This window comes from Rhipicephalus microplus, chromosome X (genome assembly GCF_043290135.1).
Source record: "Rhipicephalus microplus isolate Deutch F79 chromosome X, USDA_Rmic, whole genome shotgun sequence".
Taxonomy (NCBI): Eukaryota; Metazoa; Arthropoda; class Arachnida; order Ixodida; family Ixodidae; genus Rhipicephalus; species Rhipicephalus microplus.
The window spans coordinates 100,403,817-100,427,218 of NC_134710.1; the positions used below are offsets into that span (position 1 = coordinate 100,403,817).

Genomic DNA, 23,402 nt, shown 5'->3' on the forward strand with positions numbered 1-23,402 from the left:
TGCTGATTTATTGCTTTTAGAACAATGAATTGCCTGAAATACCCGGAGAGAAACAAATTCGATCACTTGGGATTCTTTTGAGTTCAACAATATGGCTTCTGAACGATGTTTGCCTCAAAAATTTATTCTGAGAGCATTTTCTTTCATTCCAATACCAAGTAATTTGCTTATTAAGCAAACGCATCCATGTAACTTATTTGCACTTTAATAATATTGCTACAATCTTCCCGCAATATACGCCTCCAGGAGTTTTTGCCAAAACGTTCTATGTTAACATCTTTTAGCCAGCAATATTGTGCTATGTATGAATATCTCAATAACCAATGCCTATACTGCACGCAAAGGAACGTTTTACGATAATATATTTTGCGACCATTGTTTTTTTTTTGTAAATCGTAAAAGAAAAAACCGCAAAATTGAGAAAGTTCCATGTTTGATCACTGAGATGCAATTTATACGACGTGGCGTGCCAATAAAAATCAACTTTATACCTCCATCGCAAAAAAAAATTCTCATATAGCAAGTTTTACCATTATATTTTTTTTTCGTTTTAGGGAAGCAAATAATTTGCATGTTGCTTACAGGCCATTTAAGGGGCGCTATGTAAATATTGGAACAGTTGTGGTCAGGGGCGCAGGCCGAACATTTGGGCCTTGATTTTGAGTGGGCTAAGGGCAGACAGATGCGTCCGAGTGCCGTTTTGCACTCTGTATGCCATAAACAAAAAAATTATAAGGGGGGTGGCACGGCCCTTGTGTGCCATCTCCTGGCTAAACCGCTGCTTGTGGTCATTGTCAGAAATTGAGAAAACCTCTAATAGTCTAGAGCGAGAAAATCTCAACATATTCTTGCATGAGTACTCATTTAATACGCGTAGCTTCATTTAAATGTTATTTTAAGCGCTCACATTGAGTGCAAGGTATTCTAATGAAAGAATAACATATTTCGCACGAGTAATCAATATTTAAAAGGAACAGACAAAAATTTTTCTGCCACCTGTCATTATGAAAACAGCGCTTTATTTTCATAACTTTTACTTGTCTTTTAATTTTTCTCAAATATGCAAGTTTCACAATTTTACTCCATAATGGTTATTGCTATAGGACAAGTTGTTCACAAGTACCTCACCGCTTCAAAACCTGGTAAAGGATGAGAGCTGCACTCTCCAAATTAGGCTAACTTCTAGAAAGACAAAAAGAAATAAAAAACACTCGCAAAATTTGGACCTGGTCGGTTGTCGTCTGAGACATCTTCAATTTACTTTATTCGCCATTATACGTTAAAAGCAACGTGATAAGAATAACTGCTTTCGTAGCATGGTGACATCACCGCTTTGCTAGTAGTACTTCGTTTATTGAAACGACTAACGGAGGACGAACGACCGATACGACAGGCGGGAGCCGACATTCCTAAAAGCGGAGTCGATGAGGTAGGCTCTGTCGTCGTAACTTTAGCTCCAGTCCGACGCTTCCATTATTTGTTCACTGTATTAATCGATTTGTGTGGCCATCTTCTCGTCTGTTTGAATTTACTTATTGATCTAAGTACGCTTGGAATAGTACATTTTACAACAGTTTGGACAACTGCTCCCGGAACGAAAATGATGAACGTGAGGGAAAATAGGCAGAAAGTTCAATAAATCGAATGTTAGACGAGCAGGGCAACCACGCCCTACCTAGGGAATGATTCTTCGCCTCGACCCACCCGAATGAGACGAACCAGCTCCAGTCCCTGCGTGCGCATTTGCTCCTGCTTGCGTTGTTGAACCAACTCCTCCAGGCTGAGGTAGTAGTCCTGCTTCCTACCCTGCATGCGGCAATCATCAACAAGCACACACACCACATATCTACATTATGTGGCGTGGATATTATGGGATGATGACGTACAAGTGCTCATGTTTGCGTCGCAAAAGTATTTCTATATTACATTGTTGTACCCTGAGTTGAACTGAAGAATTGAATTGCATGAGCAAATTGAATCTGTGGCGGACATCTCAACACGGCCGAACTAAAACGTCCATCCTGCTTAAGAAGCCAACAAACGCGCATTTTGCGCATACACAGCTTACTCGTGATAATTCTAAAGAATAGGGCGCATAAACACGGACATAAGAAAGAACTCAAGTAGCCAGAAACGCCGAGTAACAACTGCAAAGATTCACAACAGTGGAAAAGGAAAAGAAAGGCACAAAAACATTTGCGTCTTGAAGACGACTCAACATTGTCGAGAGTGTAGGTACACGCAAAGACTTGATGAATGCGTCGTTAAGTAAGAGTACAGGAATGAAGAAACGCTTCTGGTGATTGAGGTGTAGATAATTCTGGCATAATATAGATAATAGTGGCAACACATTCGGGAGCCAACCTTCGATTGACTTCCTTATAGAACTCAAATGCCTAATTTTCACATAGACCGCCAGGCTTGCCAGATAGAATAAGTTCACCTATTGCCAGGGCATGCGCAGATAGCTTTTCGTGCCTTCTTTCTTTAGTGCCGTGGTGCACCTTTGTAGTTGTTAGTGTTTGTGGCGTTTTCAGTTATTATGCCCGTGCTTGCACGCCCTGCCTTTTAAAATGGAAACTTATCAAGCAGCTCAACTCTGTTGTTCTCACTCGTAAAGATATATTGACACTTTTATATGAGTCCTGCCGTAATTTTCAGGTAAATATCCGATAAATGCAAGCTACCACTCAGATAACAAGCCAAATTACGCAAATTTGTGGAAGATTCATTTCAGTAAGCTGACTCTGATTGTTTCAAAACCTTCAAGAACAAGATATGGTGAGATAGGTGGACAAGGATACTCGTTTACACGTTAGTACACTCCAACAGCGAAAACGCGTCTAAGCTGCTCTTGTCTTAATATGCTGCTTAGCCACAAGCGCAGATGTTATCCTCAAAAGAGGTTACGTCTGGTAGGAATTAAATGCTGTGATTACACGCATGCAGCAGTCAGCTGAAGCTTTCGACGTCACTCGGCGCTTCGGGACATTTTTAAGTGAGTTGCACATTTTGCGAAGACAGGTGCTCCAGTGTCACCTTTTGTTGTAAAGGAAGAACTTTTGTGAGCTCACCAAATTTTTGTTCATAAAGTTGAGCGTACGGTAACATGGTTTCGTTTTTCTCAAGTGTCCTAAGCAAGATCATTTGTGCTAAGTAGATAATATTGCCTATTTCAACCATGGAAAACATTACGTTCGTATAGCGACAAACAATATAATCCATGCCTGTCAAGTCACGTGCTTGGGCGTATACTTCAAACTCTTTTTTTTTTGCATTTTCCATCGTATATCAAGCTGCGCAATGCGGTTCGAACATTGTTCCGGGCTCGTAGTCTCACTACCCATGGCCTACGAGATGGCGAGCGCATGGCGTGTTTCTGTCAGGCCGTTCAAATTGCCGCGCTCTCCAGCAAGACCAACGTGTATCACCTCCAGCCCCCGGCTACCACGAGAGGGCGCATTCAGTGGTGAATTCACAGTAAATGTGACGCACGGAATTCCAGCGGGCGCATGTTGTTGTTTTTCTTTTTTTTTGGTGAACGAGCCAGACTCACTGCTAAAATCTTCTGCACTGAAGGCAAGTATTTCTTTCTTTTCTGTTACTGCAATTATTTTCATTCAATTTACGAAAAAAAAGTATGGCAAGTGCTAAATTTTGCTGATATAGATTACTGTAGGGAGTTATCAATTTCTCTATGGCAGTATTGCTTCTTTCATTACGGTTCGTTTTCTCTCGGTGCTAAATACCTTGATATTATAAATATAGAGGATTTGTAGGATTCCTCCTTTCTGGAGACGTGCATTGGTGAAACCTGGGCTAACTTATCATCGTTAAATCATATTGCCCTGATATTGTGACACATGTTTTTACTATCTTATCACACACGCATATTTGTGAGGTGGTCAACCGAGGCACACTTATGATATAGGTAACTGAGGTCATGTCACTGAAGTAAGGTGATGAGAAATTTTGCTTGAATATTGCAGAAGGCTTCAAATAGCCGACCGAGATTTACTCCCCACGTTTTTCACAATGAAAGTGCCTGAGTTGTCATCTTCTCCTTTTTGTCATCTGTATTTTGACTATGTTTTGATAGCACAATGGTAATATCACTATCTTGTTTATTTGCAGTATTCTCGACGGCATCCAAATAAAAGGGTCGCACATGCAGCACAACGGTGTCTTTCTTAAGAAAAATAAGTATTCGTCGGGGTAGACCACGGAATAAAAAGTGAAAATTGTCACTGCTATAAAACGCGCAGTGTTTCATGCCAAGTACACCAAACTCTGAACGCGAGTTGCGTTCTTTTTGTACAAGCGAGATTTCAATGTTCGCTCTAACATTGCCCAACGTATCCACTGAACACCGTAAAACTCACAGTGTGAATGGGTGACAATAAGTTACCAAAACGCGTCTGTAAGCAGCCCGCGGTCGTCGCAGAGCTGGCGACATTTAGTCTAAACGTATCACGACCATCTCCACCCTCCTCAGTGTGTCCTGCTTCTGCGTCGCGACGGCAGGCAGCTGTGATTACACAAGCGCGTCTGCGAGAATTCTCGAAAGGGCGTTCGGATGAAAATCAGCACTAGTTACATAAAAGGAAAGAAAAAGAAGCATGTGTAATCGAGTGTAACTCGTGAGAGTAGAACGTGGCACTATTCTAACTTAGTTTACGGGTCGGGCTGTCATTTATTGTTTTTTTCCGCCAGTGCGCATCATGCTGTACACAACGCCAACTGCGACGTACAGGAAGTTTCCAGCGAATTCAGATCCCTTTCCGAGGCATCGCAATTATACCTGCTCTAATATGTGTGACACAAGTCTACTTCGGAAAAAAAAAAAGGCAATTCGCGTTGATGCCCCATCATTGACTGCCTCTTGAACACCTTGACCCGACATTTCTAAATGAACGTGAGGTTATATAAAAGCGCAAAACCATTTTTTATTGCCTTATGCAAGCTGCGCCAACAGCGCGCTAGCCTTTTCGATCCTCTGTTAAAGCGGAGTGGTGCGAAGCGATACGGAGATAAGAGTCGGCCACCCCACCTCTGGAAACACGGTCTCTCCGTGCCATTAGGAGGGCCCGAGGAAAACACGCTGTGCGCCCGCCATCTCGCAGGCCATGCACTACTACTAACGATAGCTACAGGTTTAATATATCTTTAGCAAACCTGTTGCCACTCGTTGTACTTTTAACCCGTCCTTTTAATTCAAAAAAGCAACCGATGCAGTGGGCCATCTAAAAATGTAAACAAACACTTGTATCCGGCCAAGCACGTACCTCCGAGATGTAGCTACTGGATGTGGCACCGACGAGCGAAGACGCGTCGTCGTCCTTCCTGTTGCTCTCCAGGCCAAACGGGCGGTCGAACTCCGCCAGCGAGCCGTGCCTAGCGATGCCCCTGCGCATCGGCGACGCGTCTGACATATCGCTGTGCAGGGAGGACCGACTGTGGCTGCGGTACAGGCGGCCCTCGGGCTCCGTGTTTTGCAGAGACGTCTTCGACAGGGTCCTTGCACAAGGCGTGCGAGCGCAGTTTCAGCAGCAGGCCAGTGCTCACGTTCTGCCCTATTGTATATGGTACTGATACCATACTGTGCATGCCGTGCCTGTTTCTGTCTTCACAATTACTATCTCGTTTCTAGACTGTCCTAACATTAATGTTCACATTTAGTTTGCAGCTGGTCTGCAGCTTGAGCAGATCTGAATTTACCTTCGATGACCAGCTTTTTATTTAGATTTTTCTTTTTTATCTGTTAAGCTAGGCGTGCGTACGCACACCTTACTATGCATGTGTGACATTCAGAACTTACGACAGTGTCGCTGTAGTTGTTGACTGGATATTCATGTACCCATGTGCTCAAATTTGGGTGCACGTTAAGGAAACCAATGTGGTCTAAGTTTCCGGAGCCCTCCACTATGGCGTCTCTCATAATCATATGGTGGCTTTGGGACGTTAAACCCCACAAATCAATCAATCAGTCAATGAATATTCATGTAATATGAACTCGCCTATTATAAGCGACTCATCTTATAAGGAATACCTTTGAAATGAAGCGTGTAACATAAAATAAAGTACATAAAATTTGCTGTTATTTAGGCATTAAACTTAGCGTTGCGTAGCTCTGTTAGTGCAGAAGCACTTAGCACTCCGGAAATGTGAACACTAAACAATTCAGCATTTGTTAATGGTTCAGTGCGAAATTAGTATATTACACACAAAACCATGGTGGCAGCCTTCAGCGCCTACTCAACGCACCTGATAAGGTTACCGATGCGTGTGCCCCTTACGACCGGCTGTGCGCCCTTTGGTTGCAAGAATGCCGGCCGGGGATGATCGAAGGACTGCGCCTTGGCATTGGTAAAAATCCGGTGGCGCTCCTGCCTGTCTTGCTGGGAATCCGATAACGGCGACGACGTTGAAGGGTCCGTAAAATCCTCCGTGTCTGTAGCTACGGATGCCTTATACAAAACTTTGGGTCTCACTCCCTGCATAGTCACTGGCGACGTTGCGTCCAGCAGCAAAGAGTCACTCGTAGCTGGACTCGGCTCGTCACCCACAGACATCGTTTGGCTAGACGAGTTACACTGCTGGATGTTTGAGTGGTAGCTAGAACCTGTTTGCGCAGTGGTTGCCGTTGCACTCGAGTGGGTGGAAGGCGAAGGCTCGGCTTCGGCACTAAGCGCCAAAGCTTGTTGCGGTGTCAGGCTCGAGCTCTCAGTCTCTGCATTGTCTCCTTGGAAGTGCTGTACTGTCCGGCTTTCTTGCACCACATCCGCGATTTCGATACGACGATTTTCTTCCTCTATACGCATCTGGATTTCGAGGCGACGGCGAATTTCCTGCGTATTGTTGAAGAGAATGAAAAATCACATCGATGCAGTGTCACCAGCTAAATCAGAAGTCAGATAATCTACGTCGGTGAATCAGTGTGAACTTTCTTGCTTACACGGGCACGTCTTGTAGGAAGGTGTTATGAGCGAAGTGCACGAGTGAACTGATTTTCGAATTTGGCGCGGCAAGATGGACTACTGACAAAGTCTTACCTGTGCCGGTGTGGCGAAAACTGGCAATCGAAAAAAAAGAAAAGCCTCAAGAAAATTGCAGAAAAGAATCCAGAGCCACGGCATCGAAGAAGGAGGAAGAGAAATAATCGTGCTGGTGCTTGGAAGAACACGACTAGGTGAGGCGTGCGAGTTCATCGGATGCAGGTACCGAGGCGTCAAGGCATCCACCTAGCCGGCGACAACAATCACGGGGTCCTGGTGACCATTCAATCATCACCGGGCTATTGGCTAGCTCCTGGCACGGCCTGGTTCTGGTGTTAGAGCTGAAGACATCACCGCAGATGAAGTCGTCTACCGGGAGCGGGAGCGAGCCGTCGGGCTACGGGCCCGAGCTTATGCACTCCCACCACGGCAGCTTCACCGCAGAACTGTTGAAGGGCGTGAATTGCTGGTCAGCCGTATCTTATCTCCTTGCGCGTCTGGACTCCAACTCAAGAACTCGAGAGACTGTTTAGACTCGTAGAGTTTTCCCCTCGTTAACGAGAACTGCCGGTGTTTGTTAGTTTACCTTTTGCTGATCTTAGCATTCCCCATTTCGTGTTTTTGTTTTGTTTTTTGTGAAAAAATGTTTTTTTCGGTGAAAAAATATTTTTTCAGGCAAATGAAACACTCACCTCCTTTTCTCTCCAGAGAATAACGTTCACAGCTAGCCCCACTGGCTTTATTTACCGAACCTGTCACAAATTGGTGGCCGTTACGACAGGACGTGGGCGTTTGACACTAAATAGTAGAGTGGCATAGCGACAAGGAAAGGAAGCAAATGGGCTCTCCAGAGTTGGTGGCACTGGCAGAACGCATGGGGTTGGAAGGAGCGGAATTGCAGGCATGGTTTGTTGCACGAGAAGCGCGTGAGCGCCTTGAACGAGCGGATGAGAGATATGCAAATAAAGAACAGTTGGAGTTAGAAGGCTGCAATTTACAGCTACGTCTTCAAGTAGCACAAACGGAGAGCCAAAGTCGAGAAGCAAGCCAGCGACACTTGGAAATGGAAGAAAGGACGCTGAAACTACGTCTGATAGTAGCTGAGGCCGGTGTCGGTGAACCTATGGTGGCTGACACTTGCATCCAAACGAACGCATCTGTTGTAGTGAACCCGCACAACTTTATACCCGTTTTGAACGAGGACAGAGACGATCTAGATGCCTACCTGAAGAGGTTCAAAAGAGTGGCAGCAGGTCAAGATTACCCACGGGAAAAGTGGGCCACCGATCTTTGTTAATGCCTTAGTGGAGAGGCTCTTAATGTATTTGGGCAGTTATCATCGGACGATTCTCTCGCAAATGACAAAGTCAAATTGGTGCTGCTCACGCGTTTAAGCTTCACGACTGATGGCTTCCATGAGAACAAATGAGGTGCTAGCACGCAATCCCAACACTTGGTCTGTTCCTGGTCCATATTGCAGAGCATTTCCTTGAGTCTTCTGTTAAACCTCTCTACCATCCCGTTGTGAATAGGGTGGTAAGGAGAGCAGCTCAAATATTCCACAGCCAGTAGTTTGTTTCCCTCTTTAATTAGATCTGAGGTAAAGCACGATGCTTGATCAGACAAGACTTCTCGTGGGAAGCCAATGCGAGAAAACATCTCGACAAGTCCCTCGGCCACTTTAGCTGAGTCAACTGCTGTCAAAGGCTTAGCGTGCGGCAAAATCCAATAGAGTCTAGATATATCGATGGCTTTTTGCCGAAGCTGAAGTTATCTTTCCAATGATGTCGAACACCACACGTTTAAAAGAAGTGTCGATCACCGGCATACGTCCTTGAGGCACCTTGCCCACCCTACCTTTCGGCAAAGTTCTTTGACAGGCGTCACATGATCGGACATATCTGCGGATATTTTCTTGTACGCCTGGCCAGTAGAATGCGTCCGGAACTCGATCTATTGTTTCTTTTTTGGAGACTGATGACTTGACATGAAATTGTCATGAGCCAAACGTAACACTTGGGCTCTCAGAGACTTCGGGACTATGGCCTGTTGAATGCTCTTACCAAGAGACCGGAATATTGTTGGTAAAGAATACCATTCTTGCCGACGAACGAAAAGGATATTGAGCGCTTGCCGACAAACCTCTTACCCACTCTGGCTCTGCAGGTGTCAAGTGTCCGGTCTTTTTCTTGTTCTTCGCGGAAATCTTTGCGAAGCATCTGCCCAGGGAGTTTAGCAGGTGTAGACCTTCGTGAACTCTTGAGACCTCTGACACCAACCAGTAGCGAATTCGGTCAGTTCACTTCGTCCACCGAATGAACGTCCTTCTCACTCACTTGATCCCGAGAAGAAAGTTCTCAAGAAATATCGGGGTCATTGGCGTCACGGGAACCCGGTACGTTTCCGACTATGACATCGTTTAATGGCGACGGCATACACTTGAGAATGACCGTGAAGAAGAAGTATGGAGATCTGATATGTATCTCCGCCTCGGGGACTACGGTGGTGCTACTATCAGCCAACCACAACGTCTTGGTAGTGCGAGTCAGTGCTTCATCAGGTACTACTGACCAGCGTACTATCAACGTGTTGCTTCCGGTGACCCTGAGCAATCGAATGATTTGTCCATTCACCTCACCTGGTAACACTGGCATGGGACGTTTCTTACATTCCGCTTGCGTCTTCACCATGGCCGTAACATTATCAACTTGGTCCGAGTCGTCGCCATCAATCGTGGATTGTTGTGGAGAAGTCGGCTCTTTGGGTAGCATCACACAAGAAGTAGTTGAGTTCGAAGCGCTATTCATTTTCTGACAGCCCTTGAAATCATGACCCTGTTTACGGCAGTTGGTGCAATACGCTTCTTTTGGCTTACTTCGACAGTCGGAAGCTTTGGGCCCCTTACTGCCACAAACGAAACATTGCGTCTCTGCTCTTGGGCTTGAAATTAATTCAGCCTTTACATTTGTATCCTCACTCTCATCCTTAACTATTAACAAGTTCTTTAATATTTTTGCTTCGATATATACATATCAGCTGCCTCTGCCAAGGCCTCTATAGTGTTGCAGTTCTTCTCCCGTAAGAAGAGCGCCAGCTGACTGCTGCAGTTAGCCATGATTTTTTCGGCCACAATCAAGTCACGGGCAAAATAAAGTTTTCTGTCTGAGACATTTCTATCCACCTATCAAACGAACTTTGGAGTCTTGCGGCATATTGTCTTCCAGTTTCAACGTCTTCAGGCTTGCTCATTTGAAATTTCTCATGGTAGCCATGAGCCATGAAGCGAAAACGCCGGAGCAGCGCCAATTTGACTTTGTCGTATGACAGGGAATCGTCCGGTGATAACCGCCCAAATACTTCAATACTCTCAGAGCCTCACCGCTAAGGCATAAACTAAGAGCGGTAGCCCACTTTTCCCGTGGCCAATGTTGACCTGCTGCTACTTTCTCGAACATCTTAAGGTAGGCATCGAGGTCATCTCTGTCCTCGTTAAAAACGGGTATAAAGTTGCGCGCATTCACTACCGCAGATGCATTCTTTTGGATGCAAGTGTCAGCCACCATAGGTTCACCGACATGTCCTCAGCTACTATCAGGCGTAGTTTCAGCGTCCTCTCTTCCATTTCCAAGTGTCGCTGGCTTGCTTCTCGACTTTCGCTCTCCATTTGTGCTATTTGAAGACGTAGCTGTAAATTGCAGCCTTCCAGCTCCAACTGTTTTTTCTTCGCATCTCTCTCATCCGCTTGTTTAAGGCGCTCACGCGCTTCTGGTGCGTCAACAATGCCTGCAATTCCGCTTTTTTCAACCCCATGCGTTCTGCCAGTGCCATCAACTCTCGTGAGCCCATTTTCTTTCTTTCGTTGTGGCTTTGTAAATCTACTATTTAGTGTCAAACGCTGACGTCCTGTCGCAATGAACGCCAATTTGTGACAGGTTCGGTAAATAAAGCCAGTTGAGCTAGCTGCGAACGTTATTCTCCGAAGAGAAAAGGAAGTGAGCGTTTCATTTGCCTGAAAGAAAAATATTTTTCACAAAAACAAAAAATCACAAAAAGGAGAATGCTAAGATCAGCAAAAGGTAAACTAACAAACACCGGCAGTTTTCGTCATTGAGGGGAAACATCTACGAGTCTAAACAGTCTCTCGAGTTCTTGAGTTGGAGTCCAGACGCGCAAAGTTTTCGTTAACGAGGGGAAACATCTACGAGTCTAAACAGTCTCTCGAGTTCTTGAGTTGGAGTCCAGACGCGCAAAGAGATAAGATACGGCTCACCAGCTGTTCGCGCCCTTCAACAGTCCAGTGGTGAAGCTGTCGTGGTGAGAGTGCACAAGCTCGAGCCCGTAGCCCGATGGCTCGCACCCACTCCCGGTAGACGATGTCATCTGCGGCGCTGTCTTCAGCTCGAACACCAGAACCAGGCCGTGCCAGGAGCCAGCCAATAGCCTCGGTGATGGTTGAATGGTCACCAGGACACCGGGATTGTCGTCGCCGGCTAGGTGGATGCCTTGACGCCTCGGTACCTGCATCCAATGAACTCGCACGCCACGCCCTAGCCGCGTTCTTCCAAGCACGAGCACGATTCTTCCTCTTCCTCCTTCTTCGATGCCGTGGCTCTGGATTCTTTTCTGCCCCCGCCACGGTGGTCTAGTGGCTAAGGTAGTCTGCTGCTGACCCGCAGGTCGCGGGATCAAATCCCGGCTGTGGCGGCTGCATTTCCGATGGAGGCGGAAATGTTGTAGGCCCGTGTACTCAGATTTGGGTGCACGTTAAAGAACCCCAGGTGGTCAAAATTTCCGGAGCCCTCCACTACGGCGTCTCTCATAGTCATGTAGTGGTTTTGGGACGTTGAACCTCACAAATCATGGATTCTTTTCTGCGAATTTCTTGAGGTTTTTCTTTTTTTTTCAATTGCCAGTGTTCACCGCACTGGTGCAGGTAACACATTTTTCAGTAGTCTATCTTGCGGCGCCAAATTCAAAAATCACATCACTCGCGCACTTTACCCATAACAGAAGGTAAGCAGCTCAGTTAAATTACTTTCTCACACTTACCGTGTATACAGTAACAGCCTCCTAACGCACTTCATTTCTGATGTCTTAACCTCCGTCAATTCATAAACAACTAGCTAAGCAACCATAACAATCAAGCTTACCACTTTTTTGAACACCGACACTCATCTGTTAACCTGGTCAGTTCACCACGTACACCAAGCCTCAGGCCAGTTGTACAACAGAGGTAAAGAGCTGAAGGAAATGTATTTTTCAAATTTGTAGAAATCAGTACATATATTAGCCCCGAGAAGTTGGAGTGGCGCCACCTGGTGAGAGGCTTGAATGACGTCACAGCACGGACTTTTTCAATCTTGCTGTAGCGCGCATATGGACAAATTCCACCGGACTCACGTCACTGGCGCTTTCTTGGTAGGATTGATTGATATGTGGGGTTTAACGTCCCAAAACCACTATATGATTATGAGAGACGCCGTAGTGGAGGGCTCCGGAAATTTAGACCACCTGGGGTTCTTTAACGTGCACCCAAATCTGAGCACACGGGCCTACAACATTTCCGCCTCCATCGGAAATGCAGCCGCCGCAGCCGGGATTCGAACCCGCGCCCTGCGGGTCAGCAGCCGAGTACCTTAGCCACTAGACCACCGCGGCGGGGCTTCTTGGTAGGCAAAAGACGCTCTGCCTACCGTAGTTTCTGCTGGGTTTTCAATGGCGTATGTGTTGTTTTCAATCAAGCAACGAGGGAAAAAAACGGTATGCCGACGAACTGCGTCGCCGTTGGATGTGAGTTGCGTCTACCAACTTAGTTTTGTTTGTTGGCCCACATCGCAGCCCTCAGCGCTTATGGCTTTCACAACGCTTATGGCGTCGCACAACGTCGTTTGGTTGGCGCACATCGCAGTCCTCAGCGCTTATGGCTGAAGTTACGTGCGGACGTTGATATAATTTTATCCATAATGTCGACATAGGCCTACCTGTGTTTACAAACATGGAATAGGTCTGTACATAACATGCGCTCGCTTCGAACGCCGTTGCGCTGCCAGCGTTCCCTTTTTACTTGTCTCACGCTTAGAATAAATGACGGAAGCAGCGTCGATGATGTTCGGGGTAAAACGATAACAACTAAGCATTTTCTTGCATGTCCAACGTGGTGTTTGCGCTCCAGCGTACACGCTTTGATAAGGTTGGTTATGATGCCACGCTGCTTACTTCGAAGATGTGTTCAATCATCGGCCACGGTAGTCTCACTCCGACGTGAACAGCAAGACAATGCATGTGCAGCAGGTTAAAAAATATGAGGTGACCCCAATTACTCTGCAGCGTGCCTCGCAATCATGTCGTGCTTCTGCAACGTAAATGACAGCGTACTTGCATATCAGGTTGCGTTGTTCACGGGCGATTTTTTCAAAAAGATGTGATCGTTTTGCCTCCACAATTGTTATCTGAATCGGAAGCATCAGAGTAACTGCTGGCAGCGTTTTTTTTCTGTGGGCGCGTGCTTAAGTTACTTTCGAGTGACGCAAATTATCTCGAATGCACTCACCCGAGAATACCTCCGCAGCTGTTCCGTTAAACTTTCTTGTGTGTAGTTGCTCATATTTCATCACGTTATTTAGCTTCATGTCTTGGGGAACAATTTTGGTGCTCCGTTTCACTAGAAAAGCTCGTTAAAGGTTAGTTGAAAAAACTGCTACTGATTTGAGATAGTGTCAACGTGCAACATCCCAGCAGCTGTGCTGTCATCCTTGTAAGTACCATTTCAAATAGCCACCTCATGATTAAATTTTTCAACAGTTTATTATCCCAGAAAAGCGTCAATATGTATTAGAATGCGACGTGCGAGACAAATTGTTGCTTCACTGAGGCAAATGGCGTTTCATTATCACGTGGGCCACGAAGCGGCATGCGCCATCTAAACAGTTCACTTCGACCTTCTGGCGTTTGTTTTGCAAACGATTGCTATCAGCAGTGCTCTTAGGGGAAGTGAACATTACCGTTTATGACGTGTTGGTAGATCGAGTCTGCTGTTCACGTAAATCGGGGTATGCGACTGCGTAATCCTGAAGACTGTTGAGAAGAAATCTGTACATGAGATCCGAATATACCACCTTCTGAAAATTTCAGAAAAGAGCCCCATGTGGTCGAAATTTCCGGAGCCCTCCACTACAGCGTCTCTCATAATCATATGGTGGCACATATTAATCCATCAACCAATGAACTAAGAATTCCGGAATCCATTTTGTATAGTTTGCGGCGTTACTTTTTTCTCACTATTATAAGTGGTTGTGTATTAAAGACAGGTTCATCTAAAGTCTCCTGCATCCCAAAGCGGAATTCTGTATAATGAGCCACATTATTTGCAAAAACAGACATAACTTGCACGGAAAACCGCAATGCTGTGGATAAAGCGAAAACCTCCAAATTTCATTTGTCATACTTCGACACAAATGTTTAATCGCGTAGTCTATGACACGTTGTAATGAAGACCAATTCAGCATGAATGTTTTCTCAGCATTGATTTCATCGAGTAATTGCATGGCAAAAACAACTATTGTCTCGATGTCCTGTAGCCCCATTACGGTGGTATAGTGGCTAAGGTACTCCCCTGCTGACCCGCAGGTCGTGAGTTTGAATTCCGGCTGCGGCGGCTGCGTTTCCAATAGAGGCAGAAATGTTGTAGGCCCGTGTGCTCAGATTTGGGTGCACGTTAAAGAACCTCAGGTGGTCGCGATTTCCGGAGCCCTCTACTACTGCGTCTCTCATAATCATATGTTAGTTTTGGGACGTTAAACCCCACAGGTCAATCACTTGATGTCTTATACCTTCATTTTCAAAGTGGATTCATACTTTCTTAGGCTTACTTACCTTTTAACAGCAATAAATACCTTTACTTAGTACCATTAGTAATGTACTACTCGAAATTGATATGGAATCACCACCGTAACGCTGAAGAGCGGGTACACGGTGGGCTCGGAAAGAAGCTGCCGTCGGAATGCGGCGGCAGCGGAGCAGGTGAACCATGCCGCGACGTCACTTCACCATCACTGCAGTGACGCCAGTGTTCGTTCTCGGGGCTCATAACAAATTTCATTGAAAATTTCTGAAAACCATAATCTCAAGGAGTTATGGTTGTAACATAGAAGCAACAAGGTGTATGATGTAAGGCGCATTAGAAAATCCGTCTTAATGCTGGCCAGCAGTTAGGTTTCATTAGCCTGTCTTCATGGCAAGAACGTACGAACGTTCTTCCGTTCCGTCGTGATTGGAATGCGGCTATTGCTGCCAGCAGTTGAACGCGCGCATGACCAATAGGTGTGATACCAATCTCCGTCACCGCTTTCCCACAGTTGTGACTAATTGAAGACTCTGATGGTATATTTTTATTCTTGACAAGCACGCTAGCGCCTGAAAACGAGCCATTTCATTACGTTTAGCCTCATGTTTACGGCGTGATAAACGTTTGACCGCTGACTCTTTGACTGCCGGTCTATCTCTGCGAGACTTTGCTTACTACTGGGAAAACCCATCCTGTAGTAACCTTGTGTGCTTAGTACTACTACTACGACCATTGCTACTACTACTACTACTACTACTACTACTACTACAATTACTACTACTACTACTACTACTACTACTACAATTACTACTACTACTACTACTACTACTACTACTACTATTACTACTACTACTACTACTACTACTGTTATATTCTGCCACTGTTTCTGGCTAAATAGCTGCTACTAGTGCTACAACTACCGGTAATAAACTGTAACTGCTGTGCTGATGCTAATACTATATGGCAATAAAGTAGTTTTTAAGCATACTCGTTTTTGACTGCTGCGGGCCACGACATGTCCCGCTCACCTTCTCCACCTCTTGCTGCTCCTTAATAAACTCGTCCGTGAAGTTCACCTGGTTGTCGTCGGTGCTGGTGCACAGCTTGGCCTCGGGCTTGGACTCAGCAGGATCTGGCTCGCTCTTGGCGGGATCGGCGTCACTCTTGGTAGAAGGCAGCTCGATCTCCTTGTCTGCCAGTGTGTCCTGAAAGCCGGCTCTCTTCTTCTGACGTTCTTCGTCGTCAGAGACAGGAGCCGGAGACTGTTCGCGGAACGTTGTTTTGCAGCAGATTAAACAAATGCGCGAACCAGCTTCATTGATGAAGGTACAATGCTGACAACGCCAAGGCTTCGTCGGGTCCCATTTGGGTTGTGATGATGCGGCAGTGGGCGCCACTTGTTCCAGCCCAGGCTGTTCGGTGGGTGTCTGGGCCTGCTGCTTCTCAGCCTGGCCCACGACCGCGAGAAGGCGGGCCTGCTGCTGCCTGATGGCTTCGGAATGTTCCCTATCGGTGGTGGCCTGAAGGGCCTCGGCCTTCTCAGGTGCCTTCACCTCCTCTCGGTCCCGGCTGGAAGGTGTGCGCCCGCGGCTCTTCACCTTCTCACTCGAATGACTTCCTCGATCTACCCAAAAAGAGCAAATGGTTTCTTATCAAGCAGGGTAAAAACGGGAATACCATTGCATCCTGAAAGGCAGGCAATATATCGTGAGAGATCTACGCGAAATATTGTACCCTTCTGACGCTTGGGAAGCTGACTAACCTTTAACACGACAGTAATATATCTGTGGTCAGCGCATGAAAAAAATACGCAGAAACAACTATGGGCCAATGGCCACTTGTGCTAATCTTATTCTGAAGTGATCATACATCTTGATTCAAATCATAGCGTTCATGCGCGTGGCAAGATGGGGCACACTTGGCATTATAGAGCTGGCGTCAGTTACGAGGATACTTGGGTGGGCTCACCCCCGCCCCCGAGCTTGTACAACGAAACTACTTTGCCTCCCCACAACCTGGGCTGTATGTCTTTAATCCCACTCTACATTTAGACAGCCGCACAGGAACTGATCGCAAACACTTCCCAATGGTGACTTTATAAGTGCGCGTGGTGAACACTGGCATGTGTGCACGCTGATCACTTGTTCTCTCTTTCTTCCTCACTTTCTCTATTCTTTTCCTCTTGTTTACCCCTACCCTTGTGTAGAGTAGTGAACCATGTAAATCCTGCATAGTTAACCTCCTTTCCTTACCTTTGCCCCTTTCTCTCTCTTAGAATCCCCAAGTGCCTAGATCTTCTGTACCAAACATGTCTCTAATGAGGCATGTGTATGCTTCGACGGAAGGAAGGAAGGAAGGAAGGAAGGGAGGAAGGGAGGAAGGAAGGAAACATTATTCGCGAGGCTGTGGGACAGGGGCTGCGTTATGTCACCCAGAAGTTTAAGCTCATGGTCTCCAAGATGCCAGGCGCGTGACGTGTTTCTCTACCGCTGCCTTAATCACCGCGCTCCCCAGCAAAATGAACGAGTATTGCCTCGTGCACTCGGCTACCGCGAGAGGGCGTGGATTCCAGCGGCGGCAGAGACTGCGGCAGAAGGAAGCGCGCATGAGATTGCAACGTGCGCGTGTTTTTTTGTTTTTTTTTGTATGAGCAAAAACCACCGCCCAAATCTGCTGGTTGAACTGAAGGAAAGTATTCTTTTTCTATTACTGCATATACTTTGGTTCAATTTACGAAAAAAAAGCTTGGCAACTGCTGCATTTTTCTTATAGGCAATTGTAAGGAAGTATCTGTCTGTGGCCGTAATAATTTTTTATAGCTATAGCAAATATATGGACCGTATCAGCTGAATCTTGCCGCCGGCACCGGCGTTGACGTCGGCGTCGCCATCACTCACCATATATGTATACGTATCTATATATATATATATATATATATATATATATATATATATATATATATATATATATATATATATATATATATATATATATATGAAAATGCAAGAAATAAATCATAATCCCAGAAAAACACTCCGGCGCGCGGAATCGAACGTGGGACCTCTGCATAATGGAAGTGGGGCGCTAATCTCTCAGCCACCCCAAAGCACATCCTTCACCGTTCAAACGGCAAGGTATTTATATCTACCGCTTACCGCTGCTCACGAGCATCTAGGGGGGAATTCTGTTTTCAGCATTACCGGCAAGACGGCGCAATGAGCACGCGCGTCGCCTAAAGCCTCTATACCTATTGCAGATGCATAGCAGATGGCGGTACTTTTACGAAGTATAGGGGTTTTAGCATCGCCACATCGTGCGGCGGCGCCCGCTCTATTCTCCTACGCACAATTTGTCCGGCTATGAGAATGGGAGCAACGCTCCCTCGCACGCCCTTATCCGCGGTGGCGAAGAGGGTAGGATCATACGCCTTGGCTGGCCTCGAGCTTTAACTGGAAAGAATCTGCCGTAGTTACCGGGCGCACATAGGTCACTGCAATAATTGCAGTCTCCGTTTGCGAAAAGTTTCAGACACAGCGAAGTAACTAATGAGACGCTTATTTGCGTGAATTCGCACCTGTGAGTACGTTTCGTGCGTCATTTGTGCGTGAGAAACGCAGGGCACGTTTCGATCTGCTTCGCATTCTGCGCGTGACCTTTCAGTTTGTTGCTATCACGTTTATTGCTTCGCCTTTGCGGCAAAGCTGTGACTTTTTTTCACTGTGGTCTGTTTTACCTCAGTGCTGACTACCTTGTTTCGAGAAATATAGAGGCATTCTAGCATTGCTTTCTGGAGACTATTTTTTTGGTGGGGGGGGGGGGGAACTGGGCTAACTATCTTCGTTGAATTGTATCACTTCCCTATCTTGACTCCTAATTTTACTGTCATATCGTGTACGGATATTTATGAGATGGTCAACCGAAGCGCTGGTATGCTCTAGACAACTGAGTGCCCTGGTGATGTCATTTAAATGAGGTACGTGAGAATTAATATGCCAGAATATTGTAGAAGGTTTCGATTAGCTGACCTATATTCACTCCCCACGTCTTTCACAATAAATGTGCCAGAGTTGTAATCGTCTTCTTTTTCGTAATAAGAATTTCGAGTCGGTTTAGGTAGCACAATGGCAGTATCTGTGTCGTGTTCGTGTATACTGTACTCTCGACTACATTCAAATCAAATGGTCGCACATGTGAGATAACGGTAACTTTCTAATGAAAACTAAGTATTCGCCGAGGTAGACTGCTAAAGAAAGAAAAAGTGCAAATTGTCACTGCTATGTAACACAGCAGTGTTTCATACCAGGCACCTCAAACTCTGAACGCGTGTTGCGTAGTTCTTCAACAAGGAAAGCATTTTGATCTTTGTTTTTACATTGCGCAGCTTATTCATTGAACATCGTAAAATTCACAGTGCGAATGGGTGACCATAAGTGACCAAACCTGCCTGTAACCAGCCTGTGGTTGCCGCGGAACCAGTGACGGTCAGTCTAGACATAGTGTAGATGAATGGAGACCACCTGCACCCTCCTCCCTGTATCCTGATTCTGCGGCTTGACGAGAGGATTCTTGAAACGGTGTTGCAATGAAAGGTAGCGCTAATTCTATGAAAACAAAGAAAAAGCAACCCTTTAAGTCGAGTGTAACCCACGAGCGTTGAACGCGGCGCTCTTCAGACTTCGCTTGTTGATCGGGTTGTCATTTTTTTATTCGCCGGTGTCCTCCATAATATACAGCCTGCAAACTTCGAAGTAAAGTAAGTTTGCAGCACATCCTCATCTCTTGCAGAGGCATCGCAATTAAAAGTTCTCTTATATGAGTGGCGCAGATCTACAGCAAAAAATCATTTGAGAATATATACACCCAAGCATTCACTTTGCTTCTCGACACCTTGGCCCGACATTCCCAAATTACCGCGAAATTGTATAAAAGCTGAAATCTTTTTATTTTTTTGTCTCGAGACATGCAAGCTTCACCAACAGCGGGGCAGCCTTCACATGCAAGTGTGGCAGCTTGGGCTAGTTGGTATGGCATGACGATAGTCATAGCGCGAGAACAAAACGACGACACAGAGATGTGTCCTTCTTGTCTCTGTGTCGTCGTTTTGTTCTCGCGCTATAACTATCGTCTTGACATGCAAGCTTCGCCAACAGCGCGGCAGCCTTTTCGACCATACGAAGGAGCGCCGCGGTGCGGAGAAAAGAGCGAGCCGCGCCTACCTTTGGAAACGTGCTCTCTCTGTGCGATTGGGACGGCCGGAAGAAAACGTGCCGCGTGCCCGCCATCTTGGAGGCCATGCTTCGGGTCAGAGCTGGCGAGCTGTTCCTCCTATTGCTCTGAAGTAAAAGAGTGCTTGTACCGACCTTAAATGGTATCTAAATTTGGTGGTCACTTTAGGCATCCCCACAAAACACTTCGAAGTTTTGGTTACAGACACGACGAACTTATTTCGCTTGTATCCCTCCATTTACGCATTTAAAACACATTACCAGGCTATTTGTTGCGCATCCATTATAGAGTCAGAAAACCCAAGTTCATGTGCACAAAAAAAAACACATGCTTAACACTATTTTAAACTCAGATTTTATTTCCGCACGATTCAATTTTTTTTAATCATGCGAAAATGTAGTTGGTGTTGAAACTAGCACAGTGACTGCCTCGTCTAATTTTTTCGTTCTCTGAACTTGCTCTTACTCGCCCTACTGTAGTTGCATAGTTAACTTGGACATTCTTATCACCCCTTTTTCACGCCTTCTGCGCCTGTGAGATGAGACCATGAGAGTAGAGAAATAGGGAGGGGGGGGGGGGAAGCACCAGCGCATGAATCTAGTACGCACGTGCTTGCCACCAAAGTTGTTTTAGCATAGATTGCCGCATGTAACTCAATTTTTCTATAAGAGTGGATGCCCGTAACTGTATTTTTCTTGTCCAGCAATATTTTAGAAGCACAATCTCACGACTGTGAGATCGTATTAAAATCCATTGAATGTATACCGGTGTTTCCACCTTTAAGTACTAGCACTTCATCTTATGTAGCGCATAATGCAGCAATCACGTCACTTTATTATTTGTTTAAATTATCGAAAACCGAGTTCTCACTGCTCGTTTTGCTATGAAGCAATAGTCATCACACATGCCACTCGCTTTCTGTAGCGACCCCTCTGGCATCTAATTTCCATTATGCCAAGTTAGATGCCAGAGGGGTCCAGCTGCCAGCATTACTTCGTTTAACATTTGAATTGGCTGCTACATCGCATTCGCTGAATCGCCGTTGCGGTGAAACTGCAACTTTTTTCTACACATCCACTCCAAGCAACCGACGACGGTAGAAAATGAGAGGTGGTCATGAGCCGCTGGCTTACCTCTGGAAGATCGCTCATCTAGAGACGGGCTGTCCCTGTCATTCTCCTCCTCAGAGGACAGGTCCTGCGAAGACTGGCGTCGAGACGTGGTCTTGCTCAGGCTCTTTTTGTGCTTGCGGTGGTGCGGCCTTTGCAGCCGCTCGCCCGACTCATCGCCCATTGGCAGCGAGTGCTGCGACAGCGACGGCGAGGGTGGCCGCATCCATGGTGGAAACATTGGGGGGTAGGCGGGGTACCCGAAAGGATAGAAGGGACCTGAAACAGCCAATCACAATAAGTCAGCGCTCAAGCCGAACACAAGTTTCGCGGTGTTTGCGCGTGAGTGCATAGCATCGAAGACAATTTATACACTAATACTCACATAGGCGCATCTGCCGAATTCCTCTTATATATGTCCCGTCTTCGTGTTTGTCTCTCGTACTTCTCATCGCGTTTCCACTTGTACGTTTTCTAGTTTACCAAGTACGGACCAATGGATGCTTATGTATGGCTCATATACATGAAACGTCACTATTGCGCCACACCCGCCAATCACTGTCACTTGCACACACGTGGTCTATAATTTTGGATTGTACCCCTGTATTGAAAAAATGCGTGCGTATGTGGGGCCGTCACTGGGCCTGATATTGCACTGTAGGAAGCCTCATTACTGGTTCCGCGGGTCCTCTCTGCAATGCACTAACTCTGAGACCGGCCCACACTTCTTTTTCTTTTAAGCAAAGCTTTTATACCTCACACATTTCGGCGTTGTGCTCGAAAAACCCCATGCCGGCGATTGCACAGAAATTCGAACCTCAAAGTTGGGCCAGGCCCGTATTCCTTTGGGCCGCCTACCAATGACTTGTGTTCTCTCGATCGTCGACCTGACGCGGCGATGAGTCGCAATTCGGTCTGTTATTGGAGTCACTTGTCATTTAATTTTTTCACATATCATTGCAGCCTGGATATGAACGCATTATCGTCATCGTTGCCTGTATATAGTAATTGAAATGTTGCACGATTCCTGGCTTGTAGGATGGCAACAGTTAGGAGAAAGCATTGCGGGATTTGAAAGAAAAAAAGAAAGAAAGAAAGAAAGGAAAAAGAAAGGAAGAAAAAGAAGAAAAGAAAGAAAGAAAGAAAGAAAGAAAGAAAGAAAGAAAGAAAGAAAGAAAGAAAGAAAGAAAGAAAGAAAGAAAGAAAGAAAGAAAGAAAGAAAGAAAGAAAGGAAAAAAAGAAAAAAAAAGTCAGGCATGCCAGGGCAACACATTGCTTGTCCCTATTTTCCCGAAAGGACAAGGCCTTCTCTTTTTTTTTTCTTTTTAATCATGCATTGAAGGTGGACGCTTGGATTTTCAGGACACGTGCGCCAAAGACTGCTACGCATTAGAATGGTGAGTGAACATCAAAATGTGGCTCAGTGTATGGAAACTACAATAGTGTTCCGCTTATTAGCACGAAGTTCCGGATTTAATTTTTCATATCGGCAGGCAAAGACGCACAGACACCAAATAGAAACAAAACAAAACGCTCCTAATGTAACCTTACGAGTTCGCGCTATTATTACCATACATTCAAAAGTGCCGCACGCAGTGAACTCGAACGAAGTGGGTCCGTCATTACGTGGTGTAAATGCGCACAACAACAAAGAAAAAATTTAAAAAAATGGGATGCGAAAGTATTGATGTAAATAATGTATTGAGGTAATGGTATGCGAAAGAAGAAGGTAAACAATGATCCGGAAATAAAAATGCATGAGTTTACAGTCAGATCACCTCATTATATAGGTTTATGCAGGGACAAAAGTTTGTAATCCTTAGTAATCCTCTTTTAATAGATGGCCCTAGTAAAACAAGACATTTGTTTATTTATTTATTTATTTTGTGATGTACTTTGAATTCAAGTGTACAGGGTGGCTTTCCGTCAAAATCCCGCTGAAAAAAATCATGTTATTATATCTGAAACTCAGACGTGTAGTGGTTGAATGTCATTACATAGGGCAATTTGAGCTTTGCACCCGCAAGTGAAAACGTTCCGCCCAAATTAGTTTTTACGAAATGACTGCTTTGAGCCATCACTGCGAAACATCATTTTTAACCATTCGGAAACACCGAAAAATGTCGGTTCTTTTACGGTTTTTTATGTAAATGTTCATTTGTTTATGAAAAAAGTATTCATAATGCAGGATTTATCGGTGTATGTATTAGATGATGAAAATCGTGCGAG

The 23,402-nt window shown here is 45.5% G+C and overlaps 1 protein-coding gene across 4 annotated transcripts in view; it reads right to left on the reverse strand.

Moving 5' to 3' along the window:
* LOC119176303 (uncharacterized) overlaps window positions 1-23,402 on the reverse strand; it is a 246,952-nt gene that overhangs the window by 108,239 nt on the left and 115,311 nt on the right. Inside the window, exons 8-12 of one of the 4 annotated variants that reach the window (XM_075877328.1) lie at window positions 21,198-21,452; window positions 15,915-16,462; window positions 6,265-6,848; window positions 5,286-5,517; window positions 1,705-1,806 (exon numbers count right to left, since the gene is read on the reverse strand). In XM_075877328.1, the coding sequence (XP_075733443.1) occupies window positions 1,705-1,806; window positions 5,286-5,517; window positions 6,265-6,848; window positions 15,915-16,462; window positions 21,198-21,452 (1,721 nt within the window). Of the gene's footprint in view, window positions 1-1,704; window positions 1,807-5,285; window positions 5,518-6,264; window positions 6,849-15,866; window positions 16,463-21,197; window positions 21,453-23,402 lie in introns of all 4 variants that reach the window. The other 3 variants (XM_075877330.1, XM_075877326.1, XM_075877329.1) reach the window with 3 other exon arrangements.